The sequence below is a fragment of the Palaemon carinicauda genome, chromosome 18 (assembly GCF_036898095.1).
Source record: "Palaemon carinicauda isolate YSFRI2023 chromosome 18, ASM3689809v2, whole genome shotgun sequence".
NCBI lineage: Eukaryota > Metazoa > Arthropoda > Malacostraca > Decapoda > Palaemonidae > Palaemon > Palaemon carinicauda.
In genome coordinates this window covers 70,775,371-70,795,213 of record NC_090742.1, presented here as the reverse complement: position 1 = coordinate 70,795,213, position 19,843 = coordinate 70,775,371, and the positions used below count along the sequence as shown (strand labels likewise).

Genomic DNA, 19,843 nt, shown 5'->3' with positions numbered 1-19,843 from the left:
GTTGAGGGTACTGATACCCGGTTTTAGTCTGCGTGAATGAAAAGATTTGACTGGCTCTTATTCTTTTCTTCATCCTACCCTCTCGTGGGGAAAGCAGCATCCTGGGTTCTCTGCATAAGCTGACTTCAGACCACTGCAGGTAAACCATGCTCCCGTGTGTACCTAGTATTAAGCTAATACTGTTGCGTCCCCATATCCTGGCGAGGTGATATTGGGAAGTCTTGGTTACATCAGGTTTTTCCTACATAGACTCTGAATAACTTTGCCTAGACAGTCACACTTCTACACGTCTCAACACACAGCTTGCGTAGGCCGCGGACCTTGCGTAGCAAGGTTTTGCGAGGGGCAGGGACTCCCTATTTTTGAGTACTAACATACCCAGATAAGGAGTCCCCAGGCAAAGCCAAAAGCCAGATTGGCACGGATGTCCACCCTTCCTAATGGGTGAGTCACCCCTAATAAATAGTGTGGTTTGTATTCCAGTTACGGAACAAATGACAAATTCGTAGATAATTTGTATTTTTCCTAACAATACAAACCTGAGATGTTTATACAAACTTGCCCGCTATCCCTATCCCCCTTTAAGTCCTACCTCCAAGCAAAGTGACTAAATCACAGGTGTGTGAATGGGAGTGGTAGCAAGCTAACCCCCCCCCCCCCCCCCCCCCCCCCCCCGCTAACTAGGGGGTAGTTAACCCTCGCTAAATTTTAATGGCTCGTCATTTCAGCTCCGCCTAAAGTATAACCCCTAATAAATAGCTAAGGTTTGTATAGTTAGGAAAAATACAAATTATCTACGAATTTGTCATCTTTGCATTGCCTGACTTTCTTGATGTTGAAGGCTGTAAAGGGTACTTTTGAACAGAACAGTGGAGAAAGATAGGGTTTGTTGGATATCCAAGTCCTCAGAGTATAAAGGTTCGTAACAGTACAGTACATATTGTTCCTTTTCAGGGGGTATCTTTGTGGCTTTTCTTTCATGTGTTGAGTATTCGTCTGATCTCCTTTTTGGCAAAGATCTTGGAAGAGGAGGAAAGCCAAAAAGCATTTTCCAGTGCCATTTTGAAGGAAAACGTGGTGACTTGAAAAACCTGTATGGTACTTTTTTCACCTTCCCAGTCTGATCCCATTGCTTCTTTCCATGTTTTTTGGACTGATCTAGAGGTAGTATACTATTGGAAGGATTTTGAATGGCACACAAGCACCTGTTCAATGTAGAAGGCTCATATCACTGCTGCTGACACAACTATGGAAATATTACATGGGTGCTATGGCATACTGTAGGTTGTTACAACACTGCCTAGACTGAAGCCATACCAGCCAATTCATTTGCAGAAAAAGAATACCCTCTACTGGAGTTTTCTGGGAGAGGTAGTTTGTCAGTCCAGTGACATGAATCCTTTTGTAGAGGAGTAATCTTGCTCTCCTCCTGTTAGTAAAACTAATGCTGTCATGTCAGATGCAGGGGCTGGAACTTTCCAGATCTTCCATGGGATATAGGCTGAAGCTCATGAAGTTGGTACTGTTGAAAGGAATGGCATAGACCTTTCTCACACAGCAGTCCACTAACCAATAGGGTAATTTTTTTTTCAGAAGAGGAAGGATGAGGTGATGGCTTCCCTCTTTTTGAGACCGATGGCTTTGAAGAGTAAGTTGAGTGGAGGGGTAATGTTCCCCTCTGCTTATTTGGAAGAGTAAGGTTAAGGCAGTCTTGGATTTTTGGAGGACAGCTAGCCAGCCTGGACTTGGAGGAAACTGTTGTCATGATTTCAGTGTCGGAGGAAGAGAAGCCTATCCTAAACCATAGCAGGGGTTACTAGCAGCAGCTTCCTCATGGAGAGTACCTTATTCTTTTGTGATCCCCCCCCTCCCCTCAGGTCCGGCCTAAGAATGTGAAGGGAGGGGATACAGAGTTTGATCGTCCCCCTCGTCAGCTGTAGTGAGTAGGAAGAGGTTTCATTTCATAGGGGACATGGCATCAGGGGGTAGAGGCCTGGAGAGTTAAACTTTCAGGATGACTACAATAGCCCTCATATTTTTTGCTGCTGACTGGTTCAGTTACAGCCTACCTTTCTGGATAGCAGAAAGCTCTAGTCCTGTAAGTAGAGGTGGTATTAATGTTGGAGGAATAGGCTTTAGATTTTAAAGTTATTCTTAATTTGTTCCTTCACTAACAAAGCTTTCATTATTTATATGGATATTCTTTGGGCAAAGCTGGAAAGTAGCCAATAGACTAAAAGTGCGAGGTGGCAACCGTATCTAACCACTGTAGTGGGTAGGTAGGGGGTGGCTGGGAGAATACCCCAGTCACCTTTCTCCACTTACAGCTCAGTGAACTGCCTCGCTTTTCTCTCTTGGCTGGTAGAGAATGGACATCTCCGCTCTCTCTCGCTCTCTCTCTCTTAGCCACAGATTACAACCATAGCTTTACGCCTTTTTTTTTTTTTTTTTTTTTCTCCAGGTGTGTGTTTCTTCCTGACGCTCCTATGCGAATGTTTCCGACTGGGAAAGTTGCCCTTGCGGCAGCTTCATGTCGTCGGTTGAGACAGACGCCCATCCTTGTGTCCGGCATGCCAGGGGCGTCGCTGCGAGCAGGGTTTGCCCTGTGATGTTTGTAGGGAGTGGCCTGCCTCCCAGTGGGAGAAATTTGGGCGTCCCAGAAGAAGGCCAAGCAAGATCTTTCTCTTCTGGAGTCCTCCTGTGGCAGGATAAGAACTCGGGCTTCTTCTTCCTACACTCCTTGGTCTCTTCCCGAAGCTCCTTGCCCGCCTTCCTCGGGAATGGTCGAGTTGGAGCGCAGACCGCATAACTCTGTGGCAACCTAGGGATACTGGGAGTGTTGATGCTTCCCCTAGAGGAGCACCGTCACCTCCTGCTGGCGGGGAGCCATTTTCACTTGCAGATGTTCCTCAGCCATGGCCGTCCTTGGGGGTTTCTGTTCTTCCTTCGAAGGAATCATTGCTGCTTCTCCTTCAGCATGGTGCGAGGAGAGATCCGTCCCCTGTGGTCTCAACATTCTTCGCCCTGGACATGTGTGAAGCCCACCTTTCACCCTCTCCTGGCACTTCCACGCTTGGTTTGAATTGACCGTTCTTGCTCGCTCCTCCAACGGCCTCCTGCTGATGATGAGGTCTCTCGCCCTTCTAGGACAACATTGTCGCCTAACCCAAACCCTTCTGTTTCTCCCCACAGGCAAGGTTCCAGCTCGCGTGTGCTCCCCTTGCCAGCTGCAGACGTTAGCCAGGATGATCCTCTAGCGGCCAGCACTCCACCTGCTTCCCGATCGTTAGGACGAGAGACAGCACCTTCTTGTCCTTCTGGACGATCACCTTCATCAGCTTCATGCTCACTTTCCGAATGTCGTTCACGGCGTTCAAAGAATCATAGAGATCGCTCGCAATCTCAGTGTTCATCCCAAAGACACACTCAATCTAGCGCTAAGCGCTTGCTCCATAAAGACCGCAGGTCCTCACGGTCTAGGTGCTTGTCTTCCAGGAGACCTTCTACTTCTCGTTCATGGGCTGAGCGCGCTCTATCATGGTCACAAGTTTGACGTCACGATTAAAAACCTCACGCTCATGAACCTCTCACAAATACTCACCATCAGGAGCTAAGCAATTGCAATTACTATGATCACGATCGCAAAGCAAACGCTCGCGATCGCGAGCAAGACGCTCAAGATCAAGAGTAAGACGAGCAGGATCAAAAGCAAGACGATCGCGAGCAAGACATTCATATTGACGAGTAGGTCGCTTACGATCGCAAGCAAGATGCTCGAGTTCATGAGCAGGGCGCTCACGATCACAAGCAAGACGCTCACAATCGCTTCTCGAGAACGGCGTAATCGCTCTCACTCTCCATCCGCACGCCACACTACACCACGTAGATCTCCTGCTAGTCCTTTCCTTAAACGACCCTTGATCGGACAAGGATTTTACGAAGGACAACTCATTCAGAAGACTCTGACAAAGCTACCTCCAGCTCCTATCAAGGCCTGGGGTGTTTTCTGTAAGCGATTGCCTACGCGATGCTCTTGTATACCCTCCTCTGTAGTGCATCGCTTTCCGAATCAACACGTTGCCCCCATTCAGAGGCTCTCACCTCCTCCTCCAGTGAACATCTGCTAATGATTCTCGGGCGAATCGTGCGCTCATACAAAAATCGCCTGTCATCGCAAGTGATCCAGCCGCTTCAGCGAGTGTCTCATGCGCTGAGGTCACAGCTGTGGGAGCAAGCGAGGATCTAACACCTCCAACAAGAGCCTCTGCATTTGACAACTCTAGCAGTAGGCCAGTCCCTCCTCGAAGTACCTCCGAACAAGTTCGCGGGTGTTCCCATATCTCAACCCCGCCCTGTGCTGATCACTAAGGAGCATACACTTATGCGCAAGAGTCTGTATCCTAGAGATGCTGGTCCTTTTACTCTCATTCTAGAAGGTGTTCTCCTCCAGGACTTGTAAAGAGTCAGAGATCTTCTTTCATGGTTTGACTCCTTGGTGTTTACTCTTCAGAAGTCACTTGGTTGGGTCTTCCACCTGCCCCGCCACAGCCACGCTAACCACGGTCTACTCCTAGTATTCCGCTGAAAAAGCTGACTTCATCGTCTTCTGACATTCCTCCTAACCCTAGGAGGATATCCACGCAGAGCAGTACTGTCCTTTTGGTACATAGGTCATCTCCATCTTGATCAAGTACCAAGGACAATCAAAACTCTGCAGCTGTTCCACCTTATGGACATCTTCCGTAAGTGCCAGTATTTTCATGCGAAAACGTGACGACAAAGCAGAAAAGGAGGATGGCACGTCACTCCACCTCATACGAACATCATCCAACCCTGCACAAGTAGGGACTTGAGCTCTCAAGGGATCTCTATTCACCCCTTCCAGCCTCAGCCAAACGATTTTGTTCCACCAAACCAATGTCCGGTCTCCCTTCCACATGAGGAGGGGTAGGCTCCTGTTCCCGAGCCTCCCTAAGCTCTCTCTAAAACTAAAAATTGCCTCAAATGAGAGTGTCTAAGGACTAAAACGGTTCCAAAGAACGCTAAGGCAAGGGAAGCTCGAAGGCTGGAACTGGCTAGAGATTGTGACGCGGGTCCTTTTCAAATCCCAGTTGATGACTTTGACTCACCCCAGGCTTTTATGGATGAAAGCTTGGAGGTAGACAATTTCCCAGATGCTGATGAGGAATATCTTCCAAAGGCCGCAAGTCCGAAGTTCTGTTCCAAGGCTGGTCGGAACATGCCATCTGGGAAGTCCTTGCTTGCATGAGAGCCTTTAACAACCTGCTGGATCCTGGCATTGCTCCACAGGAAGGCAAGGACATGGTTCTGTACCAAGTATTGGGCACCGAGAAACCTCCCAAAACCAGTGATGTCCTCCTTTGGTCAAAAGGTTTAATTGCAGCTAGAAGGAAGGGTATCTCCCAGATTGCTGATACCGCAAGCTCTATGAGGGCGGGTTCTTCTTCCCAATCTCTCCGCTTCCTTTCATTTTGAAAAGGAAGTACAGTACTATGAAATGCAGGATGAGCCTTGTTCTAACCTTACTCTTGACCCCTTGGTAGACTCCTTTATCAGGGGTGTCCCAGTGCAGCGACTAGCTTCATTGATGTCCTCCCTTTTAGCATCGGAGTCCTTCAACATAGTCGCTAAGTACGCCATGCAGACTGCTTCGTGGCTTGACCTATGGTTGTGGTTGCTGGGCCAGATTGTACGATCTGAGGACATTTCCAAGGATTCAACAAGACTGTCCCTGGAATCCTTCCTCTTGTCAGGTACTCAGACCTTGGAGTTCCTTTCACACCATGCGGTCAACCTGTGGGCAAGTGCAATTCTCAAGAGAAGGGATAGTGTAATTGGTAGGTTCCACAGGCAGGTGCCAAAAGTGAAGGGTTACGTGTCTTTGGAACTCTACCCTTGGGGGATCCTCTCTTTTTTATCATGGAGAGAGAGCAGCTGATAAGTGGAGAAAATCCTCCAAGGATTCTCTCCTCCACAGACCCATGACTTCTTGGCCTTATGGGATGGCTCCTCAGTCCTCCAAAGATTAGCCCAGCTCATCTCATCTCATCCCTCGACTTCTAGATCCACAGGATCTTCTAGGGTGTCTTAAATAGCCCTTTCAGTCCATGGACCAGAAATAGACCAAACCTTTCAGAGGTGGTAAAGGGGGTGGCCAGGTGGCCGTTCCCGCTAGGTATTGGTTTAGGTTGCTAAGACTAATTCTTTAGCCTCTCAGACTGCAAGCCTTGTAAGGAACTCAACATACTTTTGAGTTACCCCAAAATCCCCTCAACCGTATGGTTTTCGGGTGAAACAATTGATACAGTCTTGATATAGATATAACTAAGGTGCTTCCATTTAGATATTATCAATGCCTCCATTGATATGACCAGAGGTATCTTTTTTGCCAATATTTTATTGGAGTTGAAAAGAATATGACAGACTTGGAAGCTGGGTCTCTTTTTATGGAACATGTTGCAAAACCATAAGAAATCAACTTTTATATATACTGATGGCCCCAAATCCGATGCTGGTGTTGGTTTTCGAGTACTATATATAGTAATGCTTTTAATTGTAGCGGTGCACTTCCTATAACAGCTTCCATATTTACTGCAGAACTATATAGCATACTAATCACTTTAAAAAATAGCTTTGGAAGAGGGAGTTAATTGTACCATTTTTAGTGATGCAAGGAGTGTCCTTCAAGCTTTAGCAGTTTTTAATTCCCGTAACCCTTTATTTTAAAGAATTTAGAGTGGCTTTTTATTATTGGACCGAGAGTTATAACAGTTCAATTTTGCTGGATTCTGGCACATGTGTGTGTGTGTGGAAACGAGAAGGCATATTTACTGGCAAAGAATGCTGCAGCTGAATTGCTACCAAGAAGGTATCCCATTTTTTGTGATGATTGTTTACCCAACATTAAGAATTTGATTTCTAATAATTGGCAACTGCTTTGCGATAGTTTAATTGAAAATAATATGCAAGAAATAACAGCATATACCCATGGAAGTATAACATGATGCCCCGAAAGCGGGAGGCTACTCTTTGTCGTCTTCGCATAGGTCACACTCGGTGAAAATAAGATGCGAGAAATAACATACAGTAGTATATACCCCTGGAAGTATAACATGATGCCCCGAAAGTGGGAGACTACTCTTAGTCGTCTCCGCATTGGTCACACTCGGTTGACACGTGAACATCTGCTTACTGGCCAATACCAGCCATATTGCGACGAATGTTTGTACCTTTGACAGTGAGGCACTTGTTGACCGAATGCTATACATATACTAGTGAATGAAATAGATAAGTTCGAGGCTCAAAGTAAGGATGGCAGGTTCATCCTTAACGAGTTTCTTGGACATTGTATGTCCTACCATGGTTGCGGTATTTTTAGCTTTACTTCAGAAGCAGGTGTTCTGAAAGCTATTTAACTTTTAAAATGACATCTTTGCTTTTATGGTCTTAATTGAATATTATTTTATTCCTTATTTATAATAAATGATATCGGTGTCAATGACCTTAGATGTCAGGATGCCAGAAAACCTCAAATCAATCAATTCCAATTAGGGAGGGCAATCCTCTCATCAGTTCATCAGTGAGGCGATGCCTGCAACACCTCTTGCAAAGGTGGCAGTTTCATGGGGCAGATCCCTGGATGATCACAGTGATCGGCGTAGGTTATCGCGTCCCCTTCATACAATCTCCCTCCTCTGACCCGGGATCCAATTCCTCTAAGCTTCTTTACAAAGGGATCTGTAAAGTAGTTGGCCCTCTAGGCCGAAGTCCAGACCATGTTGCAGAAGGGTACTCTTCAAGATGTCCTAGACAGGTCTCCAAACTTCTACAGTCGAGTCTTTCTTGTGAAAAAGGCGTTTGGAGGCTGGAGACCAGTCATAGATCTCAAGCCCCTGAACAAGTTTGTTCTACAAATTCCTTTCAGGATGAAGAGGGCAGACACAGTCATCTAGGCAGTAAAACCAAGTGACTTCATGATCCTAATCCATCTGTCTTCAAGGAAGTATATCAAAATCATACACGAGAATAAACGTAGGAGTTCGTTCTCTGCTTTGGTCTCTTGACAGCACCCCAGGTCTTCACCTGGGTATATGCCCTAGTGTCATCATGGGCGCACAAGAACGGCATTCATCTCCTAAGATACCTAGACAATTGGCTGATTCTAGGAGACTCGGAGATGACCCCTCTTCATCATCGAGACATGCTTCTCAAGTTTTGTTAGGATATGGTGATCGTTATAAATCTCTAAGTCTTCACTGCTTCCATCTCGGAGGCTGGTTTATCTCGGTATGATCATAGACGCCAACCTTCAAAAAGTTTTTCCATCAGACGACAGAGTACACAGGCTGAGAAAAGTGGCTCGTCCCTTCCTCGGACAAGAAAATCTACCAGCCCGTCAGTGGTTGCTCCTCTTAGGTCATCTAACTTTCCATATTCGATTGTTCCCAACAGCTACCTCAGGATAAGATCCCTGCAATGGCAGCTAAAGTCCGTGAGGAACAAGCACACCGGATCCCTGGACGACTCAGTGCCGGTAGGTCAGGATTAAGTAGCCGATCTATAATGGTGGGTAACAGAGGAGAACCTCCGTAGAGGAACATATCTTCTCCCTTCTATGGACTTTATACTCTTCACAGGGGCAGAGTTTCTTCAGTGGCCTCTTATTGGAGAAATTATCTAGAGGTTGGAGACCTGTCATAGACCCTTCCCACTTGAACTAATTTGCGCTTCAAACGCAGTGTAGATTGAGACTCCCAGTAAAGATATAGGTTCTCAAAAAGAATGACTTCCTGCTGACCATAGGCCTTCAGGATGCTTACTTCTAAATCCTAGACTAACAATTACCAACTTTTGTGTGGCTAACATCATGACACTGCTGCATATACAAACCAGTCATGATTGTTATTTTATCTTCGGTCAAGGGTCAGACAGACGTCGTAATACAGTATTGTCACACGGACTTAATCCCACCTAAGTAAGACTTCCATATAAAACTGCAATGGAGTGTAACCCATATAAATGATTTAGGTTTTTCCTTTTAATGACTTTGTACTTTTTGTTTAGTTTGAAGAAAATCTGGCAGTAAATAGCAATACTGTAACCTCGTTTTGGGTACGTCGCAGATACAGTACTTCCTCTTGCAGTACAGTATAGAAGTCAAAATTAAATCACTATCCTCTTGTCATCACTAGTTAGTGGGGAGGAAGGGGTGGCATGTAATGTATATGAACATCAAGTGAATATTGAAATAATAGATTTATTCATAAAATTCCATTTATTTTTTAAAATAACCTAATGTTCATAATGCGTGTGGGAGTTGGCATTATGAACATTATCGTTGAATAATTACATAATTTTCTTGTTAGGTTGACTTTAGATATCAAACACAAATTCAGCATATCAAGCAAGGTAAATGGGGGTACATCGCTAATTGTCTGGATATTCTAAAAGTCATCATAGCTTGTGATTCCTTCACTGTTATTCTCCTCCTTATGATTGGGTGTGTCTAGGTCAATCAGTGAGGGTGGCAAGATCGATCCATATAACCAAAGGGATTCGAGCAGGTCTCCCTCCTTTACCATCCTTGTCCATCATATGGTTTAGGAACTCAGTAAAGCTGCTTGTGTAACCTTTTGAACGAGACAGCACGGTGAATGACACTTAAAACATGAAGGGCATGGTAGTCAGTACAGAGTGGAAGCTTAGACAGCTCCAACTTGGATTGGAAGTACCTTTACTTGTTTTGTCATCTGCAGTCCTCTTCAGCATCAGTTCTCTCAAATTGTTTAGCTTTATTTCAGAATGATATCTATACTTGAGGCAGGTGAATATATTCATCTGTTGGTAGAGCTCAGGTTTTACATCCCACTCAAACCCAAACTGCTGGAAGGTCTTTAGTGATTTTGGGTTTTTCTGGAGTTTCTTCAGGGGAACTACCTTGCCCTTGCCTATCAAGGCACTGGTGCAGTCCTCACCAGTAAAACATAGAACCCCAGCAAAGCATCACAGCTATCCCTTCCCTATGGTTTGGAAATGGCAGACACATCAACCATTTGTCAGCGCGTACCTGAACCTGTCTTGATATATTATGTAGTGTTTTTGTAACTTAAACTGATAAACTGCGAGAGTATTGTAACATTAGGAAAGCTGACAATCTCCTCCTCATCTCCGAATACATCGCCATTCTCTTTTCATGACCCTTTTATGATATTGTATCATGTTCAGTATTAGTCTTTGTATCTAAGGCTTTTGATAGGATCTGGTACAAATTGAATGCAGACAAACTTTTATGGTCACCTAGCTTTTTTTACCAATTTTTTCTTTTTTATATGGTACTGTTTACCAATTCTTTCTCTTTCCCTTTTGCTAAAGATGCTCATCAGAAACTTCTAACTCTTCTTGATGAGTTTCTGCATACATTTTTGAAGAAAGGGATAGGCAGTCAAGAATTCTGTTGATAGACATAAGTTCTGAATTTCTGTAAAATATGTAAGGATGGATTGCTATTAGATTATCTTAGAGTAGGAAATGTTGTGTTAAAGATTGAGGAAATACTTTCTTAGCTTAGGATTATTTGATCAACTGTAATTCATGGTGTTGGCATTGCTTGTGATGAGACCCTGCAGATTAATTTCCTCCTATTTAATGGTGTGATCTGTTAAGATGAAATAGGAAGACCTTGTAAGCCCTTTTTTTCCATAGTTAATTATGCCTTCATATGGAAATATTCTTGTTTCCATTATGTAAAATGGTAAATACAGGTAGACTTTTTGTTTAGAGATGCATTACATGCAAAAGCAGCCCGTTATACCTTTTTTTTGTGTGTGGGACATTAAGATCTATTAGTGAGAGAGTTTTTCTTTTTTCTCGGTTCAAAGTTGGTTGCTGGTGTTCTTGTATGATATACTGTAAAGAAAAGAAAGTTTGGCTATTTTTATGATGCATTATAAGACAAACTACTTTACTTTTGTTGTAGCTATTGTTCATAGCGTTAACTAAACTTTTGATATATTTCTGATACATAGATTAGAAAATAAACTTAAAGATGTTTAGTATTTTCATTTTAGAATTTGTCTTATGCACTAAGAACCTATTGAAATAATAAAAATTTTCAGTTTCGTTTTGAGATTGAGTCATCTCAATGTAGATCTTTTGAGAAATTATTTTGCACTTTAAAAGACCAGTTTGGATTTTGATCCAGGTCACATTTTATTGACTGAAAATTCCTGATTGAGGACTTATTAGAATTATTTCAGATTCTAGTTTATTTAATTTGTCTTATTTGAACTTATAATACAGTATAAGCTGTGCATATTGTCTTTGAATAGGATGGGATCCCATCACAATGGTGTCTATTTATCAATTTGAAATATGCCCAAGAATAAAAACTTTAATCATTATAGTTTTATATTCAGAGTATGTGTTTTTAATGTTCTCAGCTTCAACATCTTTGGATAAGGAATAGTAAAGGTTTTAGGAACCCTTGCTAAAAAAAAAAAAAAAAAGATTATATATGCAAAATTTGTTACTCCTCACCCACTTTTAATATACCTTGTATGACTTCTTAGGCTTGGTTAGGTTTCTCTCTGGGTATTACATGCCAGCCAAACCTGCAAATATGCCTTGTGCCAAATTTGAATTATATGTTCTACATTACATTTAAAGAGAAGAGTTGTTCATAGTAATTTTACAGATTCATTACATTTAAGTTAAAAGGAAATGGTGTAGATCTAAGCACATAAATGATATGAACATAGTAAAAATCGTACGGAACAGTATAGGATTTTGATAGCCTTCATAAAGTGTATAAAATAATATAAAAATTATTCGTAACAAGATAAGGATTAATTAATATGGATACTTAGTAAGTTTTTTAGTGGAATTTCTCAATAAAAGTAGTGTTAAACTGTAAGTATATACTGATGTCATCCAAAACCTTGCTGTATTTTAATGCAATTCATATACGGAATTGATATAAACGAGCTTTCTACGCTGCTCTAATTCAGTGTTGAACAATTCTTGATTAATATTTTTAATAACACTAATCTGCGTGACTTATTTGTTTGTGAGATTTAAGATGGAATGGACAAAGGTCCCAATTTAGCGGTTGGATGAGATTCAACTTTACAAAGAATACAATCTTTACTGTACAGTTGTCCATGCTTATATGATTGGGGTTGCATATCAGCTTGACAGCCATATCGGAAAAAAGTCATTACTGTCGTCTTGCGGGGGGAAAAGTGATAGTGTCCCATTCCGAATATAATGTCAGGCCAAATAAAATAGTTTCCGAAAATCACTTGAAATATCAAATAAAACAAATCAGTTTAAACAGAATCAGTGTCCTGATGATGCTTTGTACAACAGTGTCAAGCTTGACCTCTCAAGAGATAAGGAACTCTCCCTTTTTTATGCTTGGTTTACAGTTTACAATATTTCAAACACTTAATACAATTATCACTTTAGATTTATTCACATCGCAAAGTTATTCAAAGTTTATTTGAAGATTCAGAAAACTATCGGCTTCATACTAGCAGGTAACTGAAAATGGTACGGTGAAGAGGTTAATACATAAAGTTTGCGTAAGGTATGAAATCATGTTTTGTTTAATGTATCAGCTGCGCTGTACTATCTCGTAGGAACATAATTCGCAAGCATAGCTATTTGAAACAAAGTTTTTTTATAATGCCTTCAACTTTTAAATATCTGTCATATTGACGAAAAATTCAAAATCGAACAAATGTATACACTAGACTTAAGTTTTAGTCAGCAATGTTTATCCATTAAAGTGAGTTTGTGTATGTGTATAAAGTATGTTATATATATATATATATATATATATATATATATATATATATATATATATATATATATATATATATATATATATATGTGTGTGTGTGTGTGTGTGTATCTATATATATTCAGTATTTAACCCCACTAGGTGTTCTAATGTGTTTATAACATTAAAAAGTAAGGAAATTTTAGTTATCTTCAGAACATTTAATGGTTAGTAAAAATTTTCCTCAAAAATTGTCTGGGTTTTGTTACAAGATATGATGTATTTGCAAAACTTGACAACTGTTTTCCAATCAGCTGCTTTAAAAGTGTATCCTTTTACTTAGCAATTCCTTTTGCTACGTCCATTTGAATTATCATTTGCCGTTCTACTCCCTGCAGCTCCAATACTGCATTTACTATGTAAAAAATTAAAATATATATATATATTTTACCTATACATTTATATTATTATTATTCATCCACTCATTTCCTCTGTAAAATTCTTTCGTTCAAAATTACATCGTGAAATAGGAACTATACATGGGCACATAAATGTATGATTGTTGATGGTTACGGTCAAAAGCAAAGCTATTGACCAATATTAAATATGCCACTTAGGTTAACATTAATGAAGTGTTTTATTTTCTATTTTTCAGAGACTTCTTGCCTCGTGGTTCTGGTATTGTCACCCGTCGACCACTTATCCTGCAGCTCATATTTAATCCACATGGTGAGTGAAAATGTTCCTGTAATATCCATTGAAATTGGTGAGGAATTGGTGTCCCCCTTAGGTATAAAATTATTAATTCTGGAAGGTATTTAGAGTGAAAGTACTTGGAAAATACGGTATATAAGAAAAGTTTTTCAGTTGAGTTTTTAATGCATTGAATGCAAAGCTAACTGGTACAGATACAAACGATATTGGCACATAACACGTTAGAATATTTACGAGACCTGTATGCTGTCTATTGACATATTCTTAATGCAAGTAAAATTCATAGTAAACAAAATATTTATTTTGCTATGGCAATATTTCCTGGCCATCGGAGTTGGTTTCATCTAAATGAAAAAGGGACATGCAACTAAGTGTACTTACCTGGTCCATGTATGGAGGAATGGGAAACAGTGATAAGTAAATGATAAAATGGATTAGTTTATAACTTATTGAAAGATAATTACGGTCGCTTTTTATGTCTTATTAATTGCTTGGTATAAAGCATTGAAATCGTCACCCCTTTAGAATAGATATCAAGTTTTCAAAGGATTTTTTTTTTTTTGTCTTTTTGAAGAGAGAACATACAGTACGTGCCTTGAGAACGAAGAGGCCGATTCTAGATACGATCACTTCATATTGATTAATCATCCAGAGCCACTAACCAAAGTTCTGGGGAGATGTGCGATCCTGTCTCTGCGTTCTTCTTTAATTGTTAGGTTCACGAGCCTACTCTTATTTCGTGGGAGAGTCTTCGCCGAGTGAATACTTTGAGAGGTGCTTGCTAACTCGCAATTTGTCTTCCATTTTTGAAATTCAAGGCTATTTTTGCTGATTTTGCAGATTAGTTTACTTTTAATTTAAGGGCTGCTTTTCTGGTGAAATGGACCTTGTGTAATTCATATTACCATATACGTTCCAAGGCATTCAGCATTCGGCATATTGCTAGTTTATTATCAAATCCATATTATCGAAACAGTAAGCTGTTAATGCATCATAGAAAGTTACTTAATTTTTTTTTTCGATGGTAATACACGAATGTTTAATTCAATACATTTCAGTTGATAGAATACTGAAAAGTTTTCACTACATTTCGCTTAAAATTCCAGTCACAAATTGAATCGTTCAACTTGTAGGGTGAACCTGGAGTAAGAGGGTATTGTTAGTAAATACTGGAAGTATATTTTATTATGTAATAAATTAAAAAAAGGAAACTACATTGCTCTACGTATGTGATTTCATTAAAGAGATATATATTTCCATTAAAGTAGATATAGTATTATAAACCTTTTGATACCAACTCGTCACATTTTTAGATTCATAGATCTAACCAAAGTTATTTGTGATCTTCATCGAAGTGAGATAATTAAAACAAATAGGAAGGTAAATAAGATCAGGGGAGCAGGAATAAATCGAAATGAATAGAGGAAAAGGAAGAGATAGAAAGAAATGTTCGAAGTGAAGGAACCCTTCTTAGAACCCTTGTACTGCTTTACAGTATTGTTTATCTGATCCTGTATTTGCACGATTGACGCTGCAGAAGGCTTATTTTCCCACACCGTTATTTGTAAATGACGCTCACTGAATCACTTAACGAATTTCAATTCAAGTTTTCAATACCAGATTTTCATATATGTACTTTCCCATATGTGCATATGGCATTCCCAATCATTAAAATAGTTCCATTATAGCATTCTTCTTTTCCAAATATGGTTGTAGCTTAGCATGTAGTAATAGTAGTAGTGGTAGTAGTAGTAGTAGTAGTAATGATGATGATGTCCGTGAAGAGATTAGCCACGATTTCCCCTTTAATTTAAATTATTGTTCCGATGTGCTAGGGTATAACGATTTAACGCAGGTTTAATTAAAGCTCTCTTACTGAATTATTGTCATTCATTTCGATGTGCCGTAATACCACTTGAAACGGCAGACGCAGACTTCTTATGGTTATTGCATCCTGACTGCATTTTGTTTCGTAGTCGAACGGTTATATGGGTACACCAAAGGCCAATCATCACTACCCGCATGACCTGAAATTTTTGTTCCATGGTGCTACCTACAGTAACTGGCAATCTTGTCAAAGGCTCCCTAACTGGCAATCTTGTCTAAGGCTCCCTAACTGGCAATCTTTTCAAAGGCTCCCTAACTGGCAATCTTTTCAAAGGCTCCCTAACTGGCAATCTTTTCAAAGGCTCCCTAATTAGCAATCTTGTCAAAGGCTTCTAAGGCTCCCTAACTGGCAATCTTTTCAAAGGCTCCCTAATTGGCAATCTTGTCTGAGACTCCTTAACTAATAATCTTGTATAAACCTCCTTAACTGGGAAACTTGTCTGAACCTACTTAACTGGCAATCTTGTCAAAGGCTCCCTAACTGGCAAAAACTAGCAATCTTGTCTGAACCTCCTTAACTGGCAAACTTGTCAAAGGCTCCCTAAATGGCAAACTTGTCAAAGGCTCCCTAAATGGCAAACTTGTCAAAGGCTCCCTAAATGGCAAACTTGTCAAAGGCTCCCTAAATGGCAAACTTGTCAAAGGCTCCCTAAATGGCAAACTTGTCAAAGGCTCCCTAAATGGCAAACTTGTCAAAGGCTCCCTAAATGGCAAACTTGTCAAAGGCTCCCTAACTGGCAAACTTGTCAAAGGCTCCCTAACTGGCAATCTTGTCTAAGGCTCCTTAACTGGCAATCTTGTCTAAGGCTCCTTAACTGGCAATCTTGTCTAAGACTCCCTAACTGGCAATCTTGTCTAAGGCTCCCTAACTGGCAATCTTGTCTAAGGCTCCCTAACTGACAATTTGTCAAAGGCTCCCTAACGGGCAGTCTTGTCTGAGGCTCCTTAACTGGCAATCTTGTCTAAGGCTCTTATTAGTTTGCGCTGGTATGTACTAGCTTGAAAGATATATTTGGGATATGGGCAGGTACTTTCTTGTGCTTTAATGCAGTGATTGTAGTATTTTCGAAAGCAACTAGAATCCACTTGTGAGCATCTTCAGTGGCACTTTTATTATCTGATAATCATAATTGCTTCAAATGTATTTTTGTTTGCCTATGACTCTTATCCAGTATGTGGTAAAAAAATCTTAAGCTCTATTTCTTTCTTTCTTTAACAAAAGCTACTGCTGTTAACGTAATCTTGGTTATTTTTTGCACACATCCGGTAAGGGTTGATTAGGGTTAATTTCACTTAAAGGTGTCTGGTTTCAGTTCCAGTTCCATCAGAATAGATGCTCACCAGAATGTCAGCCGGGCAAGCCAACCCCCCCCCCCTCTGGTGTTTTACCACAACAGTAGCCTCCCCAGTATACAGCTTAAACTCACGGCCCTGGGCGGGGATCGATCTCTTGCCACGCGAATGCGAGGCAAACACGTTACCTCTGTACTAGCCAGAATTGTCTTTCTGTAAATTGTTAGTTTCTCGGTTGCAATACTGTAAGAATTTCCAAAATATACATCACGTTTATCATGCCCAAATGCCCAAGTAAGTTGAGTAATAATAAGTACGATGTACCACATGATCAGTATGATGGACAGCTGTAAACGGGGAGGAGGAAGAGGGAGGTTATTGACTTTTAGCTGTATGCTCACGAGAAAAGTATTTAGCTTTAAAAGTGTGTTCTGTCACACTGAGTAGGAAACTGTTTTGATGTTATTTATTTTGCTTTTTCCATGGGCAAATTTCAACTACTACTATATAAAAGGGCATTATTAATTCGTGATTGTTTAAAGAAAAGGTTTCCAGACTTTTTAAACGTTTATCCCATTAATATGAGCTTAACTGGTATACAATAAACAACAAACGCATTGTCAGCAAAATTTGATAATCGGAAGTCTTGCCCTCGAAAATTGTGTATCACTTGATATTTGGTCAATGAACCTTTTTTTTTTCTCGTTAAAGTCGAATTTATCGTTCAGGAGATGTGATATTATCCAGAGAAATATAAGAAAGGAATATAAAGATCAATATTTTTTTTACGGCGCAGACTTTTAGGCACCATTCCTTACTCACAGGTAATCAGGAATTTTAAATTGATCTTCATGTTTAGCACAGGTGTGCAAAGGGTGACCCACTCATGAAACATCTGTGAACTGTGGAAACACGTTGTCTCTTAAACTTTACAATTATCCCATGAGAATAATGACCTTTTGGATAATAGTTGAACCGGCTAATCTCAAAATTGAAGTTTTTTCCTTAAGATTCGGTAGTTAAACTATGAATTGTCGCAATGACCATTTATTTTTTATTGCATGACTCAAGGGTCTCGATAACTTGATATGAGTCATTTTGTCAGAGGAAGCAGTTTTAAACTTATGGTGATATTCTGTAACATTTGTCAAACTGGTTATTGTTACTTTATGGATTTGTACGAATTAAATTTTTAAGCTTCACTTATGTTTCTAGTAATGATAACTATCTTATTTATATCTGAATACAGGATTGTTTTATTGTATTTAGGTTACAGCTACTTCTTAATTTAAGCTCGTGGCTGTATTGGACTAAACACGTAATTTGTTAGAAATAAAAAAAAAAACTAAATATATTGGACATTTGGGTATCGATGCTAATGGTTTGGTCAAATTCTAAATTTAGATTGTCCTGTCTAATTGTATTTTTTATTTAGCTATGAACATTTTTGTTTCTCTCTCTCTCTCTCTCTCTCTCTCTCTCTCTCTCTCTCTCTCTCTCTCTCTCTCTCTCTCTCTCTCTCTCTCTCATATATTTACTTCTGAGTGTTTTCCTGTGAGTGGGGAGGGTTATGTCTTCGATTGAACTGAAGTGAAGAGGCACCCGTACTTGATGGTGGTATAGACAGGTTGAAGGAGAAATAGATTAACCACTTTGACATTGCCAAGTGAGTTGAGAGGCAGGTTGATGTGGTTTCAAATAGAAGTTGAGCTATGACAGTTTTGTTAGTAAATATAACCTCGTTCAGTATAAGGTATCAGATTTTTTTTTTTTTTTTTTTTTTTAAATCGAGGGTTTTAAGGAACGTACTTTTGTGCAGGTATAACGGTTAGGTTTTCAGTTATAAATTGGTTAAGAACTTTGCAAGGCTGTTTAAGCAATCATTCATGTTTACACAATGTGTCACGGCATTATTGAATTGATATACATTGGCAAATTTGAATTGATATACATTGGCAAATTTGAAAAAAAATATTAGTTATTTTGGTATTTTAGTAATAAGTTATTTTCATTATCACTTATTTTAGGTTTAATTGATAGAATAAATAATAATTGTAATTATAGTTTTGATTTTGATTGTACAGCATTGTATTGAAATGCAATTATTCATACTGTATTGTGTATACAAGCATAATGGCTTAAACTTGAAAGCATCCAGAAAAACAAATGAAAACTGACGCAACTGGTGGCCAGGCAAGGGAATGCATAAATTGTCTCATTTCCGCAAGGAGTCCTTTGGATACGTAGCCCAAGCCAGAGACGTGTAATTTAAGAGCTAGGAATGGCGCAAGATATAAGACCTAGTTAGATAACCTTATTGCCATTGCTAGTTCTTAACGTCTTGCTCCTGAAGAAAGTTTTTATTTATTTTCTTGTGGACAATTTTTTTTACATGGTATTCTACATTATACAGAAAATGCAGATTTTCTTATTTTCCCATCTCATGAAACTATTTATTATTATGGATAGCTACTTAGATAACCTTATTGCCATTGCTAGATTTTAACGTCTTGCTCCTGAAGAAAGTTTTTATTTATTTTCTTGTGGTCATTTTTTTACATGATTTTCTACATTATACATAAAATGCAGATTTTCTTATTTTTCCATCTCATGGAAATGTTTATAATAATGTATAGCTAGTTAGATAAGCTTATTGCCATTTCTAGTTTTTAACGACTTGCTCCTGAAGAAAGTTTTTATTCATTTTCTCGTGGACAACTTTTTTACATGATATTCTACATTATACATAAAATGCAGATTTTCTTATTTTTCCATCTCATGGGAATGTTTATTATTATGTATAGCTAAACGCGTAGAGGGCCTCAGAATTTGTGTCAGCAAGTTCACTCTTTATTTTTGAATACCCCAAATTTTGAAAAAGTATATCAACCTTTTCTTGACAGCGTCAATGTTTGTTGTTTGATAATCTCAAAACTCTTGGAAACGAAATAAACCCGGCCTATGAAGGGAAGAATACCATGTCACGTCTTTTGCCCATATTAATAACCATATCCTTTTTTGTGTGTGTGTGTGTTGAATAGGTAAGACCATTCAGCAGTACATGTAGGTTGCCAGCTTATAAAATTATTGGAGAAAATCAAATGAAGGTAACTTTACCGTAATCGAAATATCTTTGCTAAGCCTATT

The 19,843-nt window shown here is 39.7% G+C and overlaps 1 protein-coding gene across 1 annotated transcript in view; it reads left to right on the top strand.

Annotated features, from left to right (window-relative positions):
* Positions 1-19,843, top strand: part of shi (dynamin-1 shibire) — a 227,030-nt gene that overhangs the window by 21,032 nt on the left and 186,155 nt on the right. The window contains exon 2 of the mRNA XM_068392510.1: positions 13,458-13,535. Coding sequence (XP_068248611.1) covers positions 13,458-13,535 — 78 coding nt within the window. The remainder of the gene's footprint in view (positions 1-13,457; positions 13,536-19,843) is intronic.